Source organism: Seriola aureovittata, chromosome 11 (assembly GCF_021018895.1).
Source record: "Seriola aureovittata isolate HTS-2021-v1 ecotype China chromosome 11, ASM2101889v1, whole genome shotgun sequence".
Taxonomy (NCBI): domain Eukaryota; kingdom Metazoa; phylum Chordata; class Actinopteri; order Carangiformes; family Carangidae; genus Seriola; species Seriola aureovittata.
The window spans coordinates 11584748-11605385 of NC_079374.1; the positions used below are offsets into that span (position 1 = coordinate 11584748).

Below are 20638 nucleotides of genomic sequence, written 5' to 3' on the forward strand. Positions count from 1 at the left end.
GTCTAACCCCGCCTTCCTGCGGGCTGCAGCGGGGAATGCATGTAGCAGCCAGTCCCGTATCAAACAACACGTCCAACAGAACAGGAAGAGCTAATGCGATACTCGTTCACGCCTGTTGAGCGTTGAGTGAATCCTAAAATCCACCGGGATTAACAGCGGTGAGGTGGAAACCTGTGGACTACATACAGCTGTTTTGACATCTGGAATCACCAAATCAGTGAGTTGAATGATCTCGATCATGGTTTGATTAAAACTCGACCTTTAACCAGGTAAAGGAGGAGGGCAAGGAAAGGCAGGTGTTTATATAAAAGGTTGACAGAGAGCCTCTTACTTTTTTATTTTAAGTTATTAAAATAAAAAAGTTATTAAAATTAAAATCAGTTTGCTGTGTTACAGACTTATACCTGTCTGCAAAATCAGAGGTATAAGGCAAAAAAAAAAGGTTAGGCTACTTTTAATCCACGTTTTCGTGGACGTGGATGCATATTATGATCACATCACATTAAATTTATATTGACATTTTAAAATTTAGATTCATGAACACTGAGAGTACTCTTCTTTTTTCTGTTTTTATTTATTCATTTATTTTTACATGAAACAAATTCCTCTAGGACTCCTACTTAAGCTGCATTCAACAAGCTTTACTGTCTTGAGGGTGTGAAACAATTCAAATTCTATGGCCATGTTCATGTTGCCATTATGTCATATTTCTATACTAGATTTAAGTGTTGGATAAAAGTCTAAAACTATCATTGACAAGCAGTGGAACAGCATCAGACAACTTCATGATGAAGCGTTACCGCAGGGGTGATGAATCCTATAGAAAACTGCACTGTTCACTACTGCACCACTGCAGTTCCCAGGCACTCCAGAGAGCTTTGTGTTATTTAATACTACTTGATGGAGTTTGAAATGGTTCCTCTTTGTGACCATTTAGCCTCAGGGGGCTGCTAAGAATTAGCGGCTTTTAATAGACACTGCACCTTTATTCAAGAATATGGTAGAGGAAATGATTCAGCCACAATTTTGCTTTTTTTCCTCATATTTGAAGGCAAGATCATATGTCTTCTGTACATTAATTGTGATACAATAAAAACTTTTTGCAAGAACTGTTAAGCTTGGTCTCAGTGTTGTTTTGCTTGTAGTTATTAACACTAAAACCTCACTTCCCGCAAGCCCTGCCACTTCAGTGTTGCAGTCAGTGTTGCACTTGAAATAGTAAGCTAGTGGTGTTAAATTTTCTAATGACCCCTTTAGGTAAGCATGAGCAAGAAGCCCACTGGAGCAGAGACCATCTCTGAGGCACTCATGAGGCAAAATGAAGAGGAAACAGTTTCTGAAGATGAGGAGCCCAGAGCTTGCGGTGTGTGTGGAGATCAGGCCAAAGGTTACCACTTCAATGCCTTGACATGCGAAGGCTGCAAAGGCTTCTTCAGGTGAGGTTGTTTCATTCACCCTCTCTCGCTCTCTTCATCAGCTGCAGCTTTGCGAATTGGCGTCTGAATAGATACAAAAACAGAAAACTTTTTATGACACAGTACATCAAGTTCCTGCCGTCACGTAATGGTGAAAATAAACTGAGCAAAAAGATTTTAAGGGCCTGTCGTGTACTCCATATGTCACACATAGTGACAAATCCAAACTTAACATGTCTGCAGTCATCAGAGGTCAACTCTATGACCTCAGTGAGTGCGACCTGGATGTGAGTACATTTTCCATAGTACACTAAAATAAAGTTGGAAGATTAACCACTGATATTATATTTTACATGATACAGTACAGGTCCCTACATCTCTTACTCCTACTCCTACTCCTACTCTCTCTGCTTCAGCTGACCAGCCCGAAGCATCACATTACATGTGTATTTATACTGAGTATGAATTGAACGGATTTATATCTTTGCATTTTCTTTTTACCATCATACATTTTATGTGATAGTTCTATGAGAAGTAAAGAGAACTGTGTGAAAAGAAGCAGAGACATTCAAAGTTTGTTGTGGAAATCTTAAAAAAGATAAAGACTTTAAAATCTTTGTGGTTTTTATTCAACATAGCTTTTGCAAATGGGCTCAGCACTTATACAGAGATCAATGGTCCCCATAAAGTGAGAGCCTCAGAAAAATACTTTTCCAGTCTATTGTAGGCCTACTACAGCAAACAAGGATGTGGGAGTATCCTCCTCTCATTAGCTGGTAGCTACTGACTTTAGGATGCACAAGCAGGTAGCTTTAAGTTATCAGGAGTCAAAACCTGATATGTGGGGATAGAATACAGACAGAGACCTACTCCTTTCCCACAGTCAATGACAGTTCAGCTCTAACTGTAACAGCTTATCAACTACAAAGAAGTTTGACTGAGGTTACATAAAAGCACACATATGGCGGATTAAATTGTCTAATTACAATAAGAAGACAAGTTACAAATACAATCACATGAAAATTTTCCACTACAAAGTTTTGACCACAGCGTCAGTGCTGTTGCAGCTTTAAAACACAGTTAGCAGAAGTATATCTAGCAACATTGGAGAAAACTGTAACAAGATGTGATCAATCTAGTATCGGCTTTATGACAATACCAGATTATTGGAACTAGGAAACATTTCGAATATGAAGATTTACACAATGAGCAACATGCTTGAGAGTATTTCAGTCCATTAGAAAATCACAGTAATCCAAGTCTTACACAGGGAATCATCAGGTCACTAGAAGACAATAAGATTTTTTTTTTAAACTGAAAATAACTGCTGCTGCTGGGTACATGGTTAATTTGCAAGGTGAGACTGAACCAGAAACTTCGGGCCATACTTGAGCTGCCACAGTATTAGTTAATTAATCATTAGCGTTGCCAATAGATTTCTCATTTACTCACTTATTCAGATGCACTGTAGCTTATGGGTCAGGCAACATTTCTGACACAAACGACGGCCCCAATGTTTCGTTATCATCTGGTGTGGGAGAACATGTTTCATTCTGTGCCTTTGGTGTTACATTCATTTTACTCAATTTCTCTCAGTGGCTCGTGCAACTAGTCCAAAGTAATGCTATGATGTAATGGGATTTCTAAGACTGATTTTTGTAAACTGTTACTAAGTGGATTCTTAAATAAATTCAGACGTGCCATAAAGAGGTCAACGCAGCTCCGCTGTCCATTCCTGAATAAATGCAGTATAACAAAGAACAACCGCCGGTCATGTCAAGCCTGTCGCCTCCGTAAATGCCAGGCCATAGGCATGCGCAAAGAAAGTAAGTAACATCCAGACACAACAAATCATTCCTTTTCGTTTTAAGACAAATGTTTATTTTTGATTTCATGCTGTGCTGTAAGAAACTATTTAATGTTGTGAGGTGCTCATCATTCAATTATTACTATATATATATATCACTTAATACTGTTAGACATATTATAATAAACAATACATTTATAGTGATAAAAAGACACCAAACATCTCGATCATGTGCATTAGGTAAAAGAGTAAAAAATAATGTTTTAAAATTGAGCATCTCAGCCCTTCTTTGCTGTAGAAGGAAACCCTCTTCTTTCATGTTTGCTGTATTTCAGCATAAACCAGCATTAAAAGTATCATTTAAAATGTCTTTGCAGGAGTAATTAAAAAATATAAAGCTAGATCTACTGAGGAATATGTACTTATGTATTTTTGTGTGCCTGTAGTGGTCATGTCTGAGAAGGAGGTTTTGGAGAGGAGGATCCGAATCAAGAAAAAAAAGATGCTTGACGCCCCAATACAGCTCTCATCCCAGCAGAAGGAAACCATTCAGGAGCTACTCTGTGGCCACCGCCGCACATTTGACTCAGCATTTTCCAGCTTCAGTGGCTTTAGGGTGTGTGAATGACTGCAAACATCTTTGAGGTGTTCATAATCCTCATTGTCTCAACTTGTCTGACTGACTTTTTCTTTTTTCTTTTAGCCTATGGACAGAATCATCCTTTCTGTGAGTGAGTACAACCAGCCTACAAGGGAGCCCTTTAACCCCCTGACAAACTGCCCTACAAACATCTGCACTAAAACCAGTAAATCTGCCACAGGTCCCAGAACATCCTCATGTGCCAACTTCCTCTCCTCCTCCAGTTTTTGTGGTTCCTTTGAAAAACAAAAGAACCGAGAAGGAGAAGAGGTTACAAAAAGCATTATTTTTACCGCTCTTCCACACGTGACTGACCTCACCACTTATATGATCCAGGACATCATCAGTTTCTCCAAAAGTCTACAGGACTTCAGGTAAACATGTATGTCCCAGTGCGTATTCGTATATGTCTCAGCAGGTATGTTTCCTTATCACTAACGTCTATTATCCGCTTACAGGTCTCTAACCATGGGGGATCAAATTGCTCTGTTGAAGGGGGCCACATTTGAAATTATGCAGATCCGCTTCAACATGGTGTTTAATGCTAAAACAAACATCTGGGAATGTGGCCATATTACATACTGCATAGATGACGCTGTACGAGGTGAGACTGACACAAACATGCCTTTATATTCAGTGGGATAGGCTCGGCTGTTTCTCCTGTACCGTGTGAAAATGTACAGATGAGTTCACACACACACACACACACACACACACACACACACACACACACAAAAAAAACACTTGGATGCAAACAGGAACTACATGATATTCTTTGTTAATTTTATAATCTTTCTAACCTCTTAGATCTGCATATAAACAGACAATTCGTATTGAAACCTGTATTGATTAATATTTTGGTCACTTGGGATGACATATAGCAAACTGTTGTCTATTAACACAGACACAGAGCAAGCATATCATTCATTTGGGGTTGTGTACCTAGAAACCTGGTTAGTGTGAGTATAATATTCACCTCAGCCCTGTTTGTTTCTCCTTCTTCTGAGGGAAATCTCTGGCTCTTTAGCACCACTATGTCTGTCTGCTGTTTGCTGCTGAGCAGGTAGTGTACAGAGGGTTCATGGTAGCTTTTTTGCAGAAAAAGCTACCTGCTGGAAACAAGCTCAGGTTGGGGGGAAATGATTCTCTGTTTCTTCACTACAAGCCACTAATTTCACTCACAAGTAGAAATTTGATCCATTTTTTTAAGGAAAGAGCTGAAATCACATGGAGGCTCAAGTTTCACTGAATTTGTCATTGTTTGTCAGTGTCACGACACCTATTTTGTTAATTTTTGAAGTGATAAAAAGTAAAGAAGTAACATTAATTGTGGCACCTTCCCAAGTCAGACAGTGCAACCGTAATTATAATCAAGTCTAATTAATAAAAAATACATTCAGTAATGGTTACCTGGCGTGGATTGGAAATAAAAATCAGTTGGATGGATAAGATTGTGAGACAAATGAGCTGATGTCGATTAAAGAAGCAGTAACACAAAGGTAAACTATGTCCAGTATGTAAGGAATCAAGCTTACAGCTTGACAGTATGTGAAAGTAACCTAAACAAAAGCCGCCTCAGACATGTGGAGCACCTCTGATTTACAGATGTAACTCATCTGAGCAAAAAGCAACGCCTGCACATTGACATTTCAACTTCAGCATGATCTTTGTAAAAAAGAGACTTTTTTGTTAGATCATGGTCACTGCGGAGGCGTTTCTCATCTCACTTGTGCTGGTTTCCATTTGCCTTGCAGAATTTAGGTTAAATGTGAAGATTATTAACACTAACATAAATGCAAATTTCATGATTTTTTCACGATATTGCAACATTTTATTTGTGAGCAGTCAGACATGTGATAACGCTTGTGTGCACTTCTCTCGCACCTCTTATCATCGCAAGTCTTCGCATGTAACATGACTCCTGGATGAACATTCGCCAGAATGCTGTCAAACTGGTGTTGTCTGCTCCTTTTCTAAAGATTAAACAAAATGCAGTTGGCATTCATTCAATGTCCTCAAGCCTGGTACTCCCTGCCTTTAGCTGGTAAACTGTCTGCAATTATTGATATAAAGGAAACAATGATTTTGTCTATATTGTTCACCCCTTAGTTAAATATCTTGAAATTCTCAAAGAAAAGCCTGTATTCACATAAAAGTTGAGGCTGCAGACTGTTATGTATGAATGGTCTACACATAATTATAAAATAAAGCCTGGAAGAAAGAAAGAAAAATGACCTGTAATGGCTGTAATGGTATTTTAGCACAATGTACAACAATGCCAGAATTGCTGTTCTCACTTCTCATTTAACCTGATTCCAAATTTCCTGTTTCACAATAAAAGCTTTGCTGTCCTGTAAATGTCCTCTGCTCTCCTGTGTTTTGTAGCGGGTTTCCAGCCACTCCTCCTGGAGCCTCTGTTCAAATTCCACCACACACTACGCACACTGGGCCTGCAAGAGGAAGAGTATGTTCTTATGCAAGCCATGTCCCTGTTTTCTCCAGGTAGCAGCATCAGTTCATCCCAGTCCTATCTAATCAATGATTTATGAACCCTGTAAATATTTTAAACTTCAGAAACAGCCAAGCATTAAAAAATGTATTTTCAGACATCCTCAGGTTCAAGTCCCTTTTGGATTAGCAGAGATTTGTTATTTAGTAAATCTTATGTTATTCGACCTATCAGATCGTCCAGGTGTGCAGCAACACAGTGTGATTGATGAGCTTCAGGAAAACTTGGCACTGACACTAAAAACCTGGATTGACTGCAAGAGAACAGGCCCCGAGAAACAGTGAGTGAAATACAAAATGCCACTCGCAGCAGCTCACTCAGAAACCTTTCACATACTGATCTGCCTTTGTTTCCTCTGTTACTTCAGTTTGCTGTACCCCAAAGTGGTGGCCTGTCTTACAGAAATGAGAACAATGACTGAGGAGTACAGCAAACAGGTTCTGCAGATCCAGGACATCCAGCCGGATGACATCTCTCCCCTTATATTGGAGGTGGTCAGTAGAAACCCCTGTGATGACTTCTAATACAGACACCTACTGTACATGGACTGCTAAAGCACTCTGGGTCCACCTCTGTTATTTAATAATGGAGACCCCAAACTGAAAACCAACTGAATGTGCTCCTTGATTTAAAGGGAAGTATTCTGTTCTAAAATCTAAAATCACGAACACATGAAGATGCGTGTTCATGTCATCTGTCCTCTGCACACAACCTGCAGGTCAAAGAAACCATGAGTGAAGCAGCATTAACTTTTACAAAGTTTGTTTAAACTGGTTACACTACTGTTAGATTGTGGCGAATTTGTCACTTTTGTGCTATTTGTTTAACTTACACTAAAAACATATTGTGGGTGCATGAATGAATGTTCACTTCAAGTTGGGAGGTTTGATGTTTTTTTGTCACACAGAATTGTCTGTAAAGTGTGTTATTTTCTCAGAGAATGAAAAAGGGCTGCAGTTGCAAAGACAGTCTTTGCTTTTTACAGTTGTTACCTCAGTTTGTGTTTAGTTTTGTGTTTTGATCATGTAAAACAAAAGTGCTATACACTTATTTTAAATAAAACGGACTAAAAGTGCTCCTGAGATTGAAGTGAATGATGGTGTTTCCATGGTCATTGGCAGCAAGGAAAACAGTGCCCCCCTGTGGTTACACTTATACAAAGGATAACTCATTAAATAAGGGACTAGTCTGTTGGGGCCATTGCAAAGAGCCAGCTGGTGGGTGTAAAATTTTTAAGAATGGTCTATCAGTCTAAACATTAGGAGGCTTTCTATAATGTCATACAGCCCACTAGCCCGTGTATGGGCCCAGTAGAAGGTTCTTAACTATGGAGTAAATGCCTAAACATTTGTCAATACATACTTGCTGTACCTCAGTAAATCGGTTAGTCTCTAGAATTCAAATAATCGGTTCATTTTGCGCCAACCATAAGCACATAAATCTGATTTATTAATATCCTACAGCACTCTGTAACAGCTGAGCATGGTGACTGCTTACGTTTAGATGTGTAGAAGTTCTTCTACATTCCACCACTATTTGTATTCCTTTAGTCCATAAGGGTCCACAGATCGCAAAAATCAAAAGGGTTCCTTATAAAAAGTATTCCAAGTTATGAATAGCTTCATGAGAAGTCGAAAGCGGACGACCGAGCGATTTGTATCAGCTGATCTTCCCTCACTTCTCCACTCTCTCCGTCCAGGTGCATCTGTGGCTTTGTTAGCGGGTCTGCTACATCCATGTTCTGCTATTGTTTGTTAACTTTCTGGCTACAAAATGGAAAGATCCAATCAGATTTCACTCCAGGGGGGTCTGGGGAAGACAAAAAGCTTAACTTAGCCTAAGAAGTAATGAGGTGTTCTCCCTGTTGGAAAAAAGCCTGTTTTTTTCCACAGCTTTTCTGAATGAGGCTAGCTTGTAGATAGACGTCTCCCCTGACCAATCAGAGCAAACTAAGGGGGGTGGGCACTTCAAATAGAAGGCCAATAGCTTGTGAGAGGTGTGGAAACAGCATGAGAGCCTGCAGGCTGAACTGTAACAGAGACAATGGTCAGCTCTGTTTTGAATGGTTCCAAAAGGTTTCTTAGGCATGGAAATCCTTCAGTATGTTTTCTATTATTTCATATTTAAGAGTTAAAGCACATATCTCCCAGTTTTCCTTTTAGAGAGGTTTATGGGCGCCAGTGAAAAAATTAACTCTAAAGGCCTAAACTATTAGGACTAGAGGCCTTGAAGCATCACAGATTTGACTAGATGTATTAAGTATTGTGGAGCTTTTTCTTTGTTCTTGTATAAAGTTGATCCTTTTTGTAGTTATATAATATGACTTCTTTGCAGGCAAGGACTGAAAAATACTACAAAATACCATATATGAGCGGATATAGTTTTAGGTTGGGTTGTAGGCACATGTAAAACAAACACATCTTCAGAAACTACAATACGTTACCTTTCAAATGAGGTCTCATAAATGCATTTTGGCCTTACAGTTCTTCTGCAATAAGCTTATTAAGTTTACATATGCAAATTGATATAAATTGGGTTTAAAACAGGTTGTCTCTAAGAGGATAAAGACAATAAATATAACTTTTTGTAAAGTTTAATAAACATGATTCTTCAGGGCAGGCCACAGTGACATGTTGATATTTTTGTAAACTGCTAAAAAGAGCAAACAATGCCAATTAATATATAGTACATACTGTAAAAAAAAAAAAAAAAAAAAAAAAAAGTAGTAGTAGTAAGTATAATTAGCAGGTCTCCAGGGGTGATGTGTCAGAGGTTGTGTTTTATATCTAAGAATAAGCACAAAACCACATCATTCTTAAAAATGTTGCATTTTGCAACCAAAATTGTACTGAATGGCTTCAGGCATATTGGCTCCGACAGGAAATTTGCTTTACAAAGGTAATTTAATTGGCTTTTATAAAGAGACAAAAGCACACTCACTAAAAGAAGGTGTAGCAGACAAAGAGTTTTATCATTTCCAGGCTATCCTACTCTTTATTTAATGCAAATTACAGTACCAGGGAACTATTCCTCAGAGCACGCAGAGGGAGTATTTACAGAGGCGCACATTTAGCATACCTTCACAGAACAAAAGAAAAAACAAAAAACAAATGAAATAAAAATTTCAGTCACAAATGGAGGCATTCAAGTAGTAGTACTGTTATACAGGATGTTTTTGTAGTATTTTCTATGATTTTTCTTTTCTTTAACCCCAGTTAAACCCAGTTAGCATATTAAACTAGTATACATGCTAGTATAATATACTAGTACGTATACACGCTTGTCTTCTTTTTTGGTAACTTTTGTGGTGTTTTTATTGAACTGGAGTTAGGGGTAGGGTGAAGTGGTCAGACTTTCTGGTGGAGGGTAGCAAGACGTTCATGAATGCAAAATTACAGCAAGCAGGAGACAGGAGAAAGGCTACATGACTCGACCCCTTTAGGTGCTACTGAATTCCCCCCGAAATATGCAGACAGGAAGGAGAAACAAGCAAGAGGACAGAGAAACAACAAAATATCCAGAGAGAAGAAGAAGAAGAGAGTCAGAATACATTATTGCCTCTGAGGATGGCTCATCACAACTACATCATAGTTTGGCTTTGGTAACAGAACCAACACTGTGAGTAATACAGAAACTGTACTGTATTATATATACAGTATATGAGGCGTCTTTTTTAACCCCTGCTGCCATCCACACCACCCCTCCCACCCTGCCACCCACTTCATGCCCGGGAGTCCATGCCAGGACTGTGGTATACATGTTTGTGCGTGCATTTGTGTGTCCAAGATAAAACATCTATTAAAATAAACACTTGTCTAGTTTATCTTCAGTTAAGGAAAATATCCTTACAATTAACAATGTCTGTATATTACATTAAGTGTGCAATGAAAAAGGGAAAGAGGTGTAAGTGGAGGGGGATTGAAAATCAAGTGGAAGTGCGTGCATGTGCGTGCGTGCGTGTGTGTGTGCGCATGTGTGAGTGTGTTGCAGGATAGCAGGACATTCAACAGCACCAAAGGGAGAGTCACGATATAAGGGTAGATGGGTGGGTGGGTGGGGTTGGGTGATGGCGTGGGCTGGGTGGGGTGGGTGGTGGAGGGGGTGGGAACAAGGCGAAGGTGTATGAAAGCAAAGGCACTCCAAACTATAGTTACACTATACATGACTAGTTCTTGTTACAATAATACAGCTGTCATCTACTGTACTGTACAGGTAAGATTGAACATATGGCTGGATAAAGCTGATCATTATCATCATCTACAATATCCATAAACAACATCAGTTTTGCCCTGATTCTGTTTTTTTTTTGTTTTTTTTCATCTTTTTTTTATTTCTTTCCCTACCCTTTGTCATCTTTGTTTTTGCTCATAAACAGTACATGGGTCTGCATATATACATACCTTGAACACAACATGGAAAAAATAATCAACATAACATAAAAAACAACATACAAGTCATACAAGTCAGAATTTTGGTGAGGAGCATTTATACTGTATATACAAATTCTGCTTTTTTTCTTTTGTTTTCTTTTCTTTAAAATGTAGTGAGTATTCTCTGTAAATAAGACGCTTCGACAGACTGTACCAAGTGGCTCTATGTGCGGTAGGTGGAGGAAAGAGAACGCTAGGCTAACACTTCAGTCAGTGGTCACAACACGTGAGGAAGTCAGTGGTGAGCTGAGGACCACCGCTGAGACTTCTCAGAGAGTCGAGGAAAGGAAAGTGTTCAGAAACATCTTGAATTCTTCACAGAGACAGAGAGAGAGAGGAAGATGTTTGTCTAGACGCTGCACTGTCACAGAAACACTGTTACAGACAGAGTCGGTACAAAGACAGGGAATAGAGCAGTGCCCTAAATCCATCTACAGCCTTAATACAGACAACACTGGAGAACAGGGAAGTGACTGCTGGAATCTAACCACACTCCAGCAACAAACAAAAGACAAAAAAAAAAAAAAAACACCACCATATCTAAATCTATTGTCTTTAGGCAGCAGCAAATATTGCCACTGCTCTGCCAGATATGAGCTCACCATAAATGATTTCTGAACCATTGTAGTTAATATACATATATCTATATATACTTTTTATACATAAGGAAAAGTAATATATAAACTGTGTATGTATGCATGTTTGTTTTGTATTGTATGTATATATTATACAAGCACACAGGACCAGATACATGTCACATCCATCGCACATGGCAATCCAAAAAACATCTGCCCTGGAGTACAAAACAAAATTAAAAACAAGGTCGAGTAAAACAGCTTGCTAACCATTTAAAAACAACCCCAGGCAAAGAAAAAAAAAAAACAAAACAAAAATAAAAACAACCTGTCCAAACGTTATCCCCGCAAGTGGACTGCTTCTTTCCACATACATCAGGATCGTCATGCATCCATGTGTGTGAGGGATGTGTGTGTGTGTGTGTGAGAGTGTGTGCTTCATGAGTGTGTCTGTGTGTATACGTGTGCGTGAGCCTCATGCCTTGTCTGCGGAAGTGGAGGTGAGAAGTGAGAGGGCGGCGAACCCCCAGGTGATCCTAACCATACTCAGGCCATGCACTACAGAAGGAACCAAGGGGGGTGGGGTGGGTTGAGGGGGCGGGGTGGGCCAGGGGACATAGGATGAGGATGCAGAAACATGGAACGATGCACGGGAGGACAACAGGAGTCGGGGAGAGGGCCAAGGGGAAACAGCTTAGGACTTTTTTCTACAGATTGTCCTCTTACAAACATTAGCAGGCTAGCATTGTGTATACATGTACAGTGTACTTTTATCAATAGTACAGTCGACAACACCTTTGGCCCTGCGCATTGCTTCCCCGTTGAAAGAGCACGGAGAGACGTCTTTGATGGAGGATGGAGTAGAGTTCAAACAGCTGGAGGAGGGGCCAGTCGGGGATAAAAGAGGCAGAAAAGGGATGCTTGGTTTGTGGTCGTGGTCACGTAGGGCTGTTGTCTAGCTGTTGAACCCGGACTGCGTCAGCATCGCTCCGCTGCCGTCAGGGAGGAGAGCAGGGCAGAGCAGAGCTGAGCAGAGCTCACCCCCTGGCCGGGGCAATGGAGAGGCCGTGGGCTGGGGCTGAGACTGGGGCGGGGCGGGTGGTCTGTGGGCTCAGGAGGTGGAGTTAGAGGCCGAGGCAGAGGCGGTGGTGGTGCTGGGACCTCGCTCTGTGCTGCTACCGTCTATGGACAGGGAGAGGAGATAATATTGAGATGATATTTGTGTTAGGAGCATAAAGTAAAAGTATGTGTGTTCATTAGTAACTTTACAGCACTGGGTGAATGTACCACTGCAGTGAGCTCAGTCACAGGGTGTACTGAGCAGCTCCCACGTGTAAATATGTGAAACTGAGCCAGTATGTCAGATAAGTCCACTCTTTCTGCTCAAAGCAAAAACTTGCATGGATGCATTTAGTGCTCACAATGCTTTTCAGTGTGGTGTTAAAATACGTCATCATTAAGTCTAATTTAAATCTACTCAACTTAAAATTAAATATAATATAAGAAACACTTTGTCATGTTTGCAGCAACAGAGAAAACAGTGCGGCTGGTGGGGAAGCGTTGCTCTAACCTGTGGTGGCAGAGGCGTTGGTTGGGGTAGAGGCGGCGGCCTGGCTGCGAGCGTGGGCAGGGATGAGTATGGAGGCCAAAGAGGGATTACTGGATAACTCTGAAAGAGAAAGAATGAGATATGTTGTTGTATCATGTTTTTACAAAGCTACCTGTGACTCCTGGATAACAGACAAATAAGAGTTACAGGTAACAAGTAGGTTATTAAAAGGCTGGTATAAGCTAGTTATCACACAACATGTCAACACCTATTCACAGAAGAAGCCGCAGAACCTCAGCCATTAGTGTTTACCTCAACCCAACAAGGATCAGCTCTGATCCTTTTTTTGTTTTCATTTTTTGAGGATACAGAGACACTGATAGGAGTAACACATTCACTGTTTCTCTGTTTTATTTTGTTTTTATAAAAATCATTTAGATGTCACACTTGACATTCTTCTGGGGTTCGTGAGTGAAGTAAAATGTACAGTAAAGACATTAGAATCAGACTGGGCGGAGGGCTTCCCATAGACAACCACTCTTATTTAGCCCTAAGAATAATTTGAGCTAGATGCAGACCTCCAAACCAACACTATCCTGAATTTTAATAATTGTTTTCAATTATATTTACATTGCAAAAATGTCACCATATGGTATTGTTTTCTTCCTCCACTAGAGTACATGTTAATGGATCTGTTTTGAGTGAGCGTACCCTGGGTGGTGAAGTTGAAGAGGGAGGGCTTCTCTCTCCCGTTGGGCAGTTTGACGTTGGGGTCGCGCAGCTCGTCAAAGAAGGAGTGTGCACAGGCCTCTAGAGGGGTGAGGCGGGCCGTGGGCGTGTACTCCAGCAGGCGGGAGCACAGGGCGATGGCCTCCGGGGGCGTGCGCGGCCGGAACACCTGAACGCCAATTATACACGAAGTGAGACGGAGTCAATGGAGTCTGTTCCACAGTGTTGTCAAGACATTCCAGTATCGCTGACACACGCACACACACGCACGCACACATGCGCACACACACGCACACGCACACGCACACACACACACACACACACACACACACACACAGAACTGAACACAGAATTTTATGAAGCTTTTATGAAGCTCAGTCACATGCAAAACAGTTTGTATGAAGGGGTGTAGATGAATCAATGACTATATTTGATTATTGCAGCAGTGAACAGTAGTAATCTGAATACAGCTGCAGAGAGTGACAACAGCAGGGTGTCTGAGAGACCAACATGTGGCCCTGCTACTGCCTGCTGATTGGATGACTCTTATTGGACTGCTGAGGGGAAGTCAGCCTGGAAAACTAATGGGACACTTTGTCATTATCAGAGTAGGGTCACATTTTTGGTCAATCGTCTGTTCTACACCAGTAACCGGCCCTAAAAATGTTGATCGGTTTTTCAGTTGAACCGACAGGAATGGAAAAGGTTTTAAAAAATATTGTGGCTGTTGCATTTTGACAGGTTTTTGACAGAAGACTTTGGACTCTTTCAAATAAAAGGGAAGATGAAAAGAAGCAAATTTTGTTTTAGAATATATGTTTTTTCCATTTAAAAAACTGAATGAATTGAGTCTTTATCGTGGAAACTGCATATCCCTTCTTTATGTTAGTCCGTCTTCATAGTGTCTAAAAATAAACTCAACGCAAGTGTGGGAATCATTGAGTCCAAATGCAGCTCTGTTGGATGGAGGTGATGAGGTTGGATGGCTGTGGAGTGGCAAGCAGGCATGTTGGCTTATGAAGCATGGAAATATGTTGCAGTGGTGGATCTTAGAGAAGTAAAAGGGCTCCTGTACCTGTTGACTCACCTTAGTCCAAGGATGTGCCTTGATCTGGGGGAACTTGAACTCAGTGTAGTTGGGGTTCATCTCACGGATCTGCTCTCGGGTTGGGGTGCCGAGAACCTGGACAGAACACGACAGACGGAGATGGAACATTTAACGTTTTTAACTTGAATTCTATCTTTGCTTTTGAAAAAGAATCAGAGTGTTGTATGTGACAGCTTTTTACCCTGTGGGTTACCCCAGTCGTTACCTTGATAATTTCAACCAGCTGATCCACTCCACTGTCACCAGGGAAAATTGGTTGCCCTAGCAACAGCTCTGCCAGTACGCAGCCGGCTGACCACACATCTAAAAAGGAAAAGGCGGGTCACCAAGAGGAAAATTATGAATATACAAGCAAAACAGTCTGGATGAGCATCATGTGATAATATTTTATTGTCTTTGTCAATATATATGTGTGTGTGTGTGTGTGTATATATATATATATATATATATATATATATATATATATTACATACATCAACATGCAATCAATTCATTTGTGTGTGTAGGTTCAGCTTAGTAAGTGGCTTGAGGGTCAAATGTTGACTGTGTGACGGCTGGGGTCAGCCTACCTATGCTGGAGGTGTAGTCAGTGGCACCAAAAATGAGCTCAGGGGCTCGGTAGTAGCGAGAGCAGATGTAGGACACATTTGGCTCTCCACGGACCAGCTGCTTAGCACTGCACACAGAATCAAAGCACATCATCATCATCATCATCGTCGTCATCAAAACCATCACCACACTCTGCTGCACTTTGGCCAAAAGAAAGGAACCTAACCTTAACCCTAACCTAGCCTTGTGAGTAGGGTTTACACTTGTGAGAGCTAAAATACTGCCCACGTGCTTATTCCAAATGAATTAATGATCTACCATCAGGAACTCACACTGAAACCATCAGTTAGTGCATACATCATTACCAAGTATGTTTCATCTTAAGGATCAGAGTGTGAAGGAACAGTTCAACATTTTGGGAAATACGCGTCTGATCGATACCATTTGTATGGTAAATATGATGCTACATGCTACAACCAGTTAGCTTAGCTTAGTTTAGTATAAAGCCTGGAGACAGGTGACTTGGCTCAGTCCAAAGGTAAAGAAATGTGCCAACCTGAAGTTCACTAATTAAAAAGTATAAAAAAGACATGTTGCAGTATTACAGGCGACCCTGTGTCAAATTATTTCTTGGCCTAGTCGTAGCTTCATATTTACTATACAGACATGAGTGGTACGGATCTTCTTATCTAAGGCAAGAAAGCGAAAGCATATTTTGCAAAATGTCACTGTTCCTTTAACTGCCAGGAAAAACCAGGCCACAGTTGACTAAACTTGACAAAGTGTGCGTACGGCGTCTCACCTGCCAAAGTCACAGAGCTTGAGCACAGCAGTCTCTGGATCCAGCAGCAAGTTCTGGGGTTTGATATCCCGATGGCAGATCCCAAACGAATGGATGTAGGCCAGGCTCCTGAACAGCTGGTACATGTACAACTGCACACAGAAACACACGCACAGGTTATGATTACACAAACAGCGAGCTCAGTTTTCATTACCGGGATTTAAGTCTCGAGAATCAATTTCAGCCCCGTCAAGCACATAATGTTTTATTAGCAAATGTTTAGGCGTTAGTCACACGCTGCCGCTTCAAACTCCTGAATCTTGTAAGCCAGGCCTTGTAGAGATAAAATAAAACATGTTTCTGCAACTGCTCGGCCTGTTTCTTCCTCAGGTTCAACCAGAATCTGGTGATTTTCTTACATTGTACAATGGGAGACGTGTACACACACATAGATCCTTATGTTCTTTATGCAATACATGTTTACGTTTCACTTACATCTTTTAAACTAGACAGAAATTAAAATGGTAAGGTGATTATGTTCTTGCGAGATGACAAAAATTGCGTGTCCGTGTTAGTATGGAGAGCCAATCTGTGCGAGGTCTTCTAATCCCACGTTTCCTGTCCTAATGAATATTTATATTGGTGTACAGTTACAAAGGTAACTGTGAGAGCTTCCTCTGCTGTGTGGGACTGATTAACTGTAGGTGTGTTTTTTAATTCTTTTACTGAGGTAGGAAAGTCATTTAGACTGAAGAGGCTATGTGCAATGTGTAATAAACTGTTTAGCCATCGCAAATTATTCTCACATTTGCTTCACATATCTGTCACAGCCAGAGAAACACTTGAAAAATCACGACTGGTCTGTGGGCACCACTTGCGAACGCACGCAACAGTTTTACACAGTGTGGAACAGAGAAATCATATTGATAGCAAAGACTTTACTCTTTGCATATTTTGTTTTTACAAACGATTCTTGACAATTTTTATACATATGTATTTTTGAAATTTGCTTGTTTTTACAAAGTTAATTAAACTGAAAACTAGTGCCAGTAGGAGTTAATACACCCTTATGTAAACAGCAGCAGTATTAATTCTGAGTGAATTAGCCTGGTGAAATAAAGTACATTGAATTGAAATTGAATTGTGTCTACAGTGGGTAACTTGTCAGTGATACTTTCGATCCAAATTTTACATTTTAAATTGCTCTTAACTCACTTATCCAGCAGCTGCAGTTGTTGAACAGGGATTCAAATCAAAGTAGTACATTGTTTCTTTTTTAGCAAATAAAAGCTGAAAAAAGATCTCACTGGAATCTCCATAGAGTTTAGGATGTAGGATGGGTTTGAATTCAGACATGAAGTGAGAAGTGAAATGTGTGGGTTCATCTATGGATATTTTAAGCTCCAGGTCTTCAAAAATAAATGATTCCAATCTGCACAGTTTATCCATAAATATAGAAGGCATATACAGGTATCTGTCCTGTGAACTCACTGAAACTATCTCATGTGTAATCTCAGCTAACCGAAGAAGGGGACGATAAAATCACAGCCCACATTACTTGTAGATGTCTGAATACATCCTACACCTTCAAATTCACTGAGACTCCAGAGAGATCTATTATTAGATGGCTAAAACACAGAACTAGTACCATACTCAAAAAAAAATTACGTCACAGATCCTACAGGAGTTCTATCCCATACTTTATACCAATATTTGTTTAATATAAAGATATGTTTTAAAACTGTGATTAAGTTCATAACTATATCATTATATTCTCTTACTTTGGTATAAATAAATAACTCGAAAACTCCCAGACAAAAAAATCCACTTACCTTTGTTTTAAAATGATTTTATTGAACTAAATGTTGACACATGAGGGGTTCCCAAATGGTTTCATGGCACTCTACTCAGACAGTATTGATGCTAATAATAATACAGAATACAAACTGTGTGGGAGTTTGGTTAAATATCACCTCCCCCTGGTCTTGTTAATAAAGTGAAATGCACGATGGTTACTGACACACACACGCACAATTACATACCTTGACATAAACCATGGGCAGGGTCTGTTTGGCTCGGCTGTAGTGTCTGGCCACTCTGTAGACAGTCTCAGGAACGTAGTCCAGGACCAGATTCAGATACACTTCATCTTTCTGTCGGAGAGCAGAAAGCACAGAAAGGGAAATAGAGGTTACATGTGCACAAATGCAAATCAGGAGAATAGTGTCCAAAAATTATAAGTCAAGTCCAAGTCAAGCAAAACAGTTACAAGACACCGAGTAAAATCTCTGCAATTCCCAACAATAAAATAAAATTAACAAATGACAGTCACGACCTACATATGCACACATCCATGCACATGTCAGCTGCCTATTATATCAATTCTTTATTTTGGAAAATATTTTTCTCCCATCCCTTCCTCTTCCCTGTCTCTCTCTCTCAGCTATCAAGGATCTTCTCCTGATGAAAGAACATGTTTTAAAGCTGATCACTGTCACTGATGTTCTCTTTCATAGAACTTATTTCAATGTCTCACTATGGGATTCGCTCCCTGTCGTGTTCTTTCCACCGTCAAACTGAGGATCCATTGTACAGGACTTTTGTCCTTAATGGTTTCGAACATTACCATTATTAATAATTTACCATTTAAAGCACAATTTGAGTGCATTCAGTAGTTGCAACAGAACTGAAAATATGGGACTTCCTTTACTCCGTATTGTATCATCCCACCTGCAAGCGCGTTATTGTGGCTTTTCTGTAGACATCACATGGGTAACATGTTCTGTTTAGGTGCTTGTTTGATAAACTGTACTTTTGCCACATGTCGAATACATCTGCTATGACCAACTAAAGTGGTGATTATGGCCCATAGGAAAATATGGCCCCATTACCTAGACTTGTTGCACTGTCACCCAGTTAACTGAGAGTTATTCTGGCTTGCAGGAAAGATATTTGGAACATAATGTGTTTAATGGACACTAAATCTTTGAAACGATATCACTAGAGAGCTGAATTGGACTAGTGGGAAGTGTGCACATTGTACTACATGCAATTGTGAAAGTGACAGGTGCTGTCGACCAGTGTCCAACCAACAAACACACACCTGCGGGATAACAAATCCGGGCTTCCAAATGGAATTAATTAAGTAATTCTCTGCTGTTTCTCTCTCATTCCTTTCCATTTGGTCAGCGAATCAATGTCTGTATCTTTTTGCCACCTCTCCCCCACCTGTTAGCGGTGTTAACAGTCTGCCCAACATACAGCTTAGGCGGGGAACAGAGCTGGCTCCCTGCAGGTCTGCGGAGCACAATGAGAGAGCTGGGCCCGTGAAGAGCGCCCAGACAGACTGTGTGGTAGACTTCTGTCAGCTCAATGCCCCGCTTTGTAGTGACTGCTCTCTCCCACTCACCCTCAGACGATTAGATGCATATGAAAAAGAGGAGCGGGAGGTCTCGCAGACAGTCGCACACACATAGGGCTGCAGATACTGGTGACAAAGAACAGCATTTTCTAAACAGCTTTCAAGCAATTTACACACTCATCTGTCACTGGCGTCACCCTCAGCCATTAACACTCCTTCTCAGTGTCTCTCTGTCCTCTAGCCATGTGCGTGTTCGTGTGCGTGTGTGTGCATGTGCGTGTGCGTGCCCATTTCTCCTTCACCGGCAAAACTCCCATTGATAACATTTGTGACGGCTACAGAGCCTGCTACGCCTCCTGCTAGCACCACCAAAGCTATATTTAGCCTAGCAACAGTGATGACTCACTTCCTGCCTCACTACAAAGCCACTTCCTTGGCTCGTTCCCAGATGGTTAGCCAGGCAGGGAACTGATTGGCTCCTCGCTTGCCCCCGGCTAAATAATTCACCCTCTAATTTGCTGAGCAGATCGCTTGCACATGAACAACTGGCTCAGCTGTCTATCAACAACAATCCCCATGCTACGGTGTGTAAAAGAAGTGGATTGATGGAGCAGTGTGTAACAGACGGCATGTTTCCACACGTGCTTTACATATTAACATGTGTGTCTGTGCTTCCTGGTCATGTGCCCCTTGGTGAGTATGGCAATCATACTTACATACATATTACACAAGTCTGCACTTACTACTTACTACACCTATAATGTATGTAAGTCGATATGATTAGAGAACAGTCGGTGTTAATGAATCAGTGAAATCAAGGAAGACGACAGATATAAGTGGAGGGGCATGCAGCTTGTTTTGACACACCCTAATAAAGACAATTTCAACATCACACTGCACATCTAAGAATAAATTCATAAACATGTTCAGGGGCCGCAGCCAGTTACACGTCAGGTGTTCACATACACTCTCACTTGTCTCTCACTGTTTCTTGGAAAATCCAGTGGCAGCTCTACTGATGACTCACCAGACCTCGCTTATTACCCAGAAGCAATGCTGTGCAACCACACCCTGTCTATTAACATCTGCATGTGAATATATATATATGTATATATATATATATATATATATATATATATATGCACAGCATTGCTTCATATGTATATTGCGCAATATATTTCCTGC

The 20638-nt window shown here is 40.6% G+C and overlaps 2 protein-coding genes across 4 annotated transcripts in view; one reads left to right on the plus strand and one right to left on the minus strand.

Annotated features, from left to right (window-relative positions):
- The first annotated feature begins 69 nt into the window (after window positions 1–69).
- Window positions 70–7446, plus strand: nr1i2 (nuclear receptor subfamily 1, group I, member 2). 2 transcript variants are annotated; one of them, XM_056388539.1, is made up of 10 exons: window positions 70–217; window positions 1258–1436; window positions 3111–3241; window positions 3669–3838; window positions 3926–3953; window positions 4044–4236; window positions 4321–4466; window positions 6248–6364; window positions 6546–6651; window positions 6739–7446. In XM_056388539.1, exons 2-10 carry the CDS (start codon window positions 1264–1266, stop codon window positions 6893–6895), a joined length of 1221 nt encoding a protein of 406 aa, XP_056244514.1. In that variant the 5' UTR covers window positions 70–217; window positions 1258–1263; the 3' UTR covers window positions 6896–7446. The 2 variants fall into 2 exon arrangements, with proteins under 2 accessions (XP_056244514.1, XP_056244513.1); XM_056388538.1 differs by having other exon boundaries at window positions 72–217; window positions 3926–4236.
- Window positions 7447–9255: 1809 nt separating this feature from the next.
- gsk3ba (glycogen synthase kinase 3 beta, genome duplicate a) overlaps window positions 9256–20638 on the minus strand; it is a 31381-nt gene continuing 19998 nt past the window's right edge. Inside the window, exons 4-11 of one of the 2 annotated variants that reach the window (XM_056388540.1) lie at window positions 18135–18245; window positions 16114–16244; window positions 15332–15438; window positions 14968–15065; window positions 14730–14837; window positions 13637–13823; window positions 12947–13045; window positions 9256–12558 (exon numbers count right to left, since the gene is read on the minus strand). In XM_056388540.1, coding sequence (XP_056244515.1) covers window positions 12488–12558; window positions 12947–13045; window positions 13637–13823; window positions 14730–14837; window positions 14968–15065; window positions 15332–15438; window positions 16114–16244; window positions 18135–18245 — 912 coding nt within the window. In that variant the 3' untranslated portion in view covers window positions 9256–12487. The remainder of the gene's footprint in view (window positions 12559–12946; window positions 13046–13636; window positions 13824–14729; window positions 14838–14967; window positions 15066–15331; window positions 15439–16113; window positions 16245–18134; window positions 18246–20638) is intronic. The other variant, XM_056388541.1, reaches the window with a different exon arrangement.

What these genes read in the sequence shown, in the direction of transcription:
- nr1i2 (XM_056388538.1), top strand. Translation starts at nt 1,264, where the DNA reads ATGAGCAAGAAGCCCACTGGAGCAGAGACCATCTCTGAGGCACTCATG. An exon ending in GGCTGCAAAGGCTTCTTCAG is followed by an intron (nt 1,437 to 3,110) that starts GTGAGGTTGTTT and finishes AAATAAATTCAG; the next exon opens with ACGTGCCATAAAGAGGTCAA. An exon ending in CCAGCTTCAGTGGCTTTAGG is followed by an intron (nt 3,839 to 3,925) that starts GTGTGTGAATGA and finishes TTTTTCTTTTAG; the next exon opens with CCTATGGACAGAATCATCCT.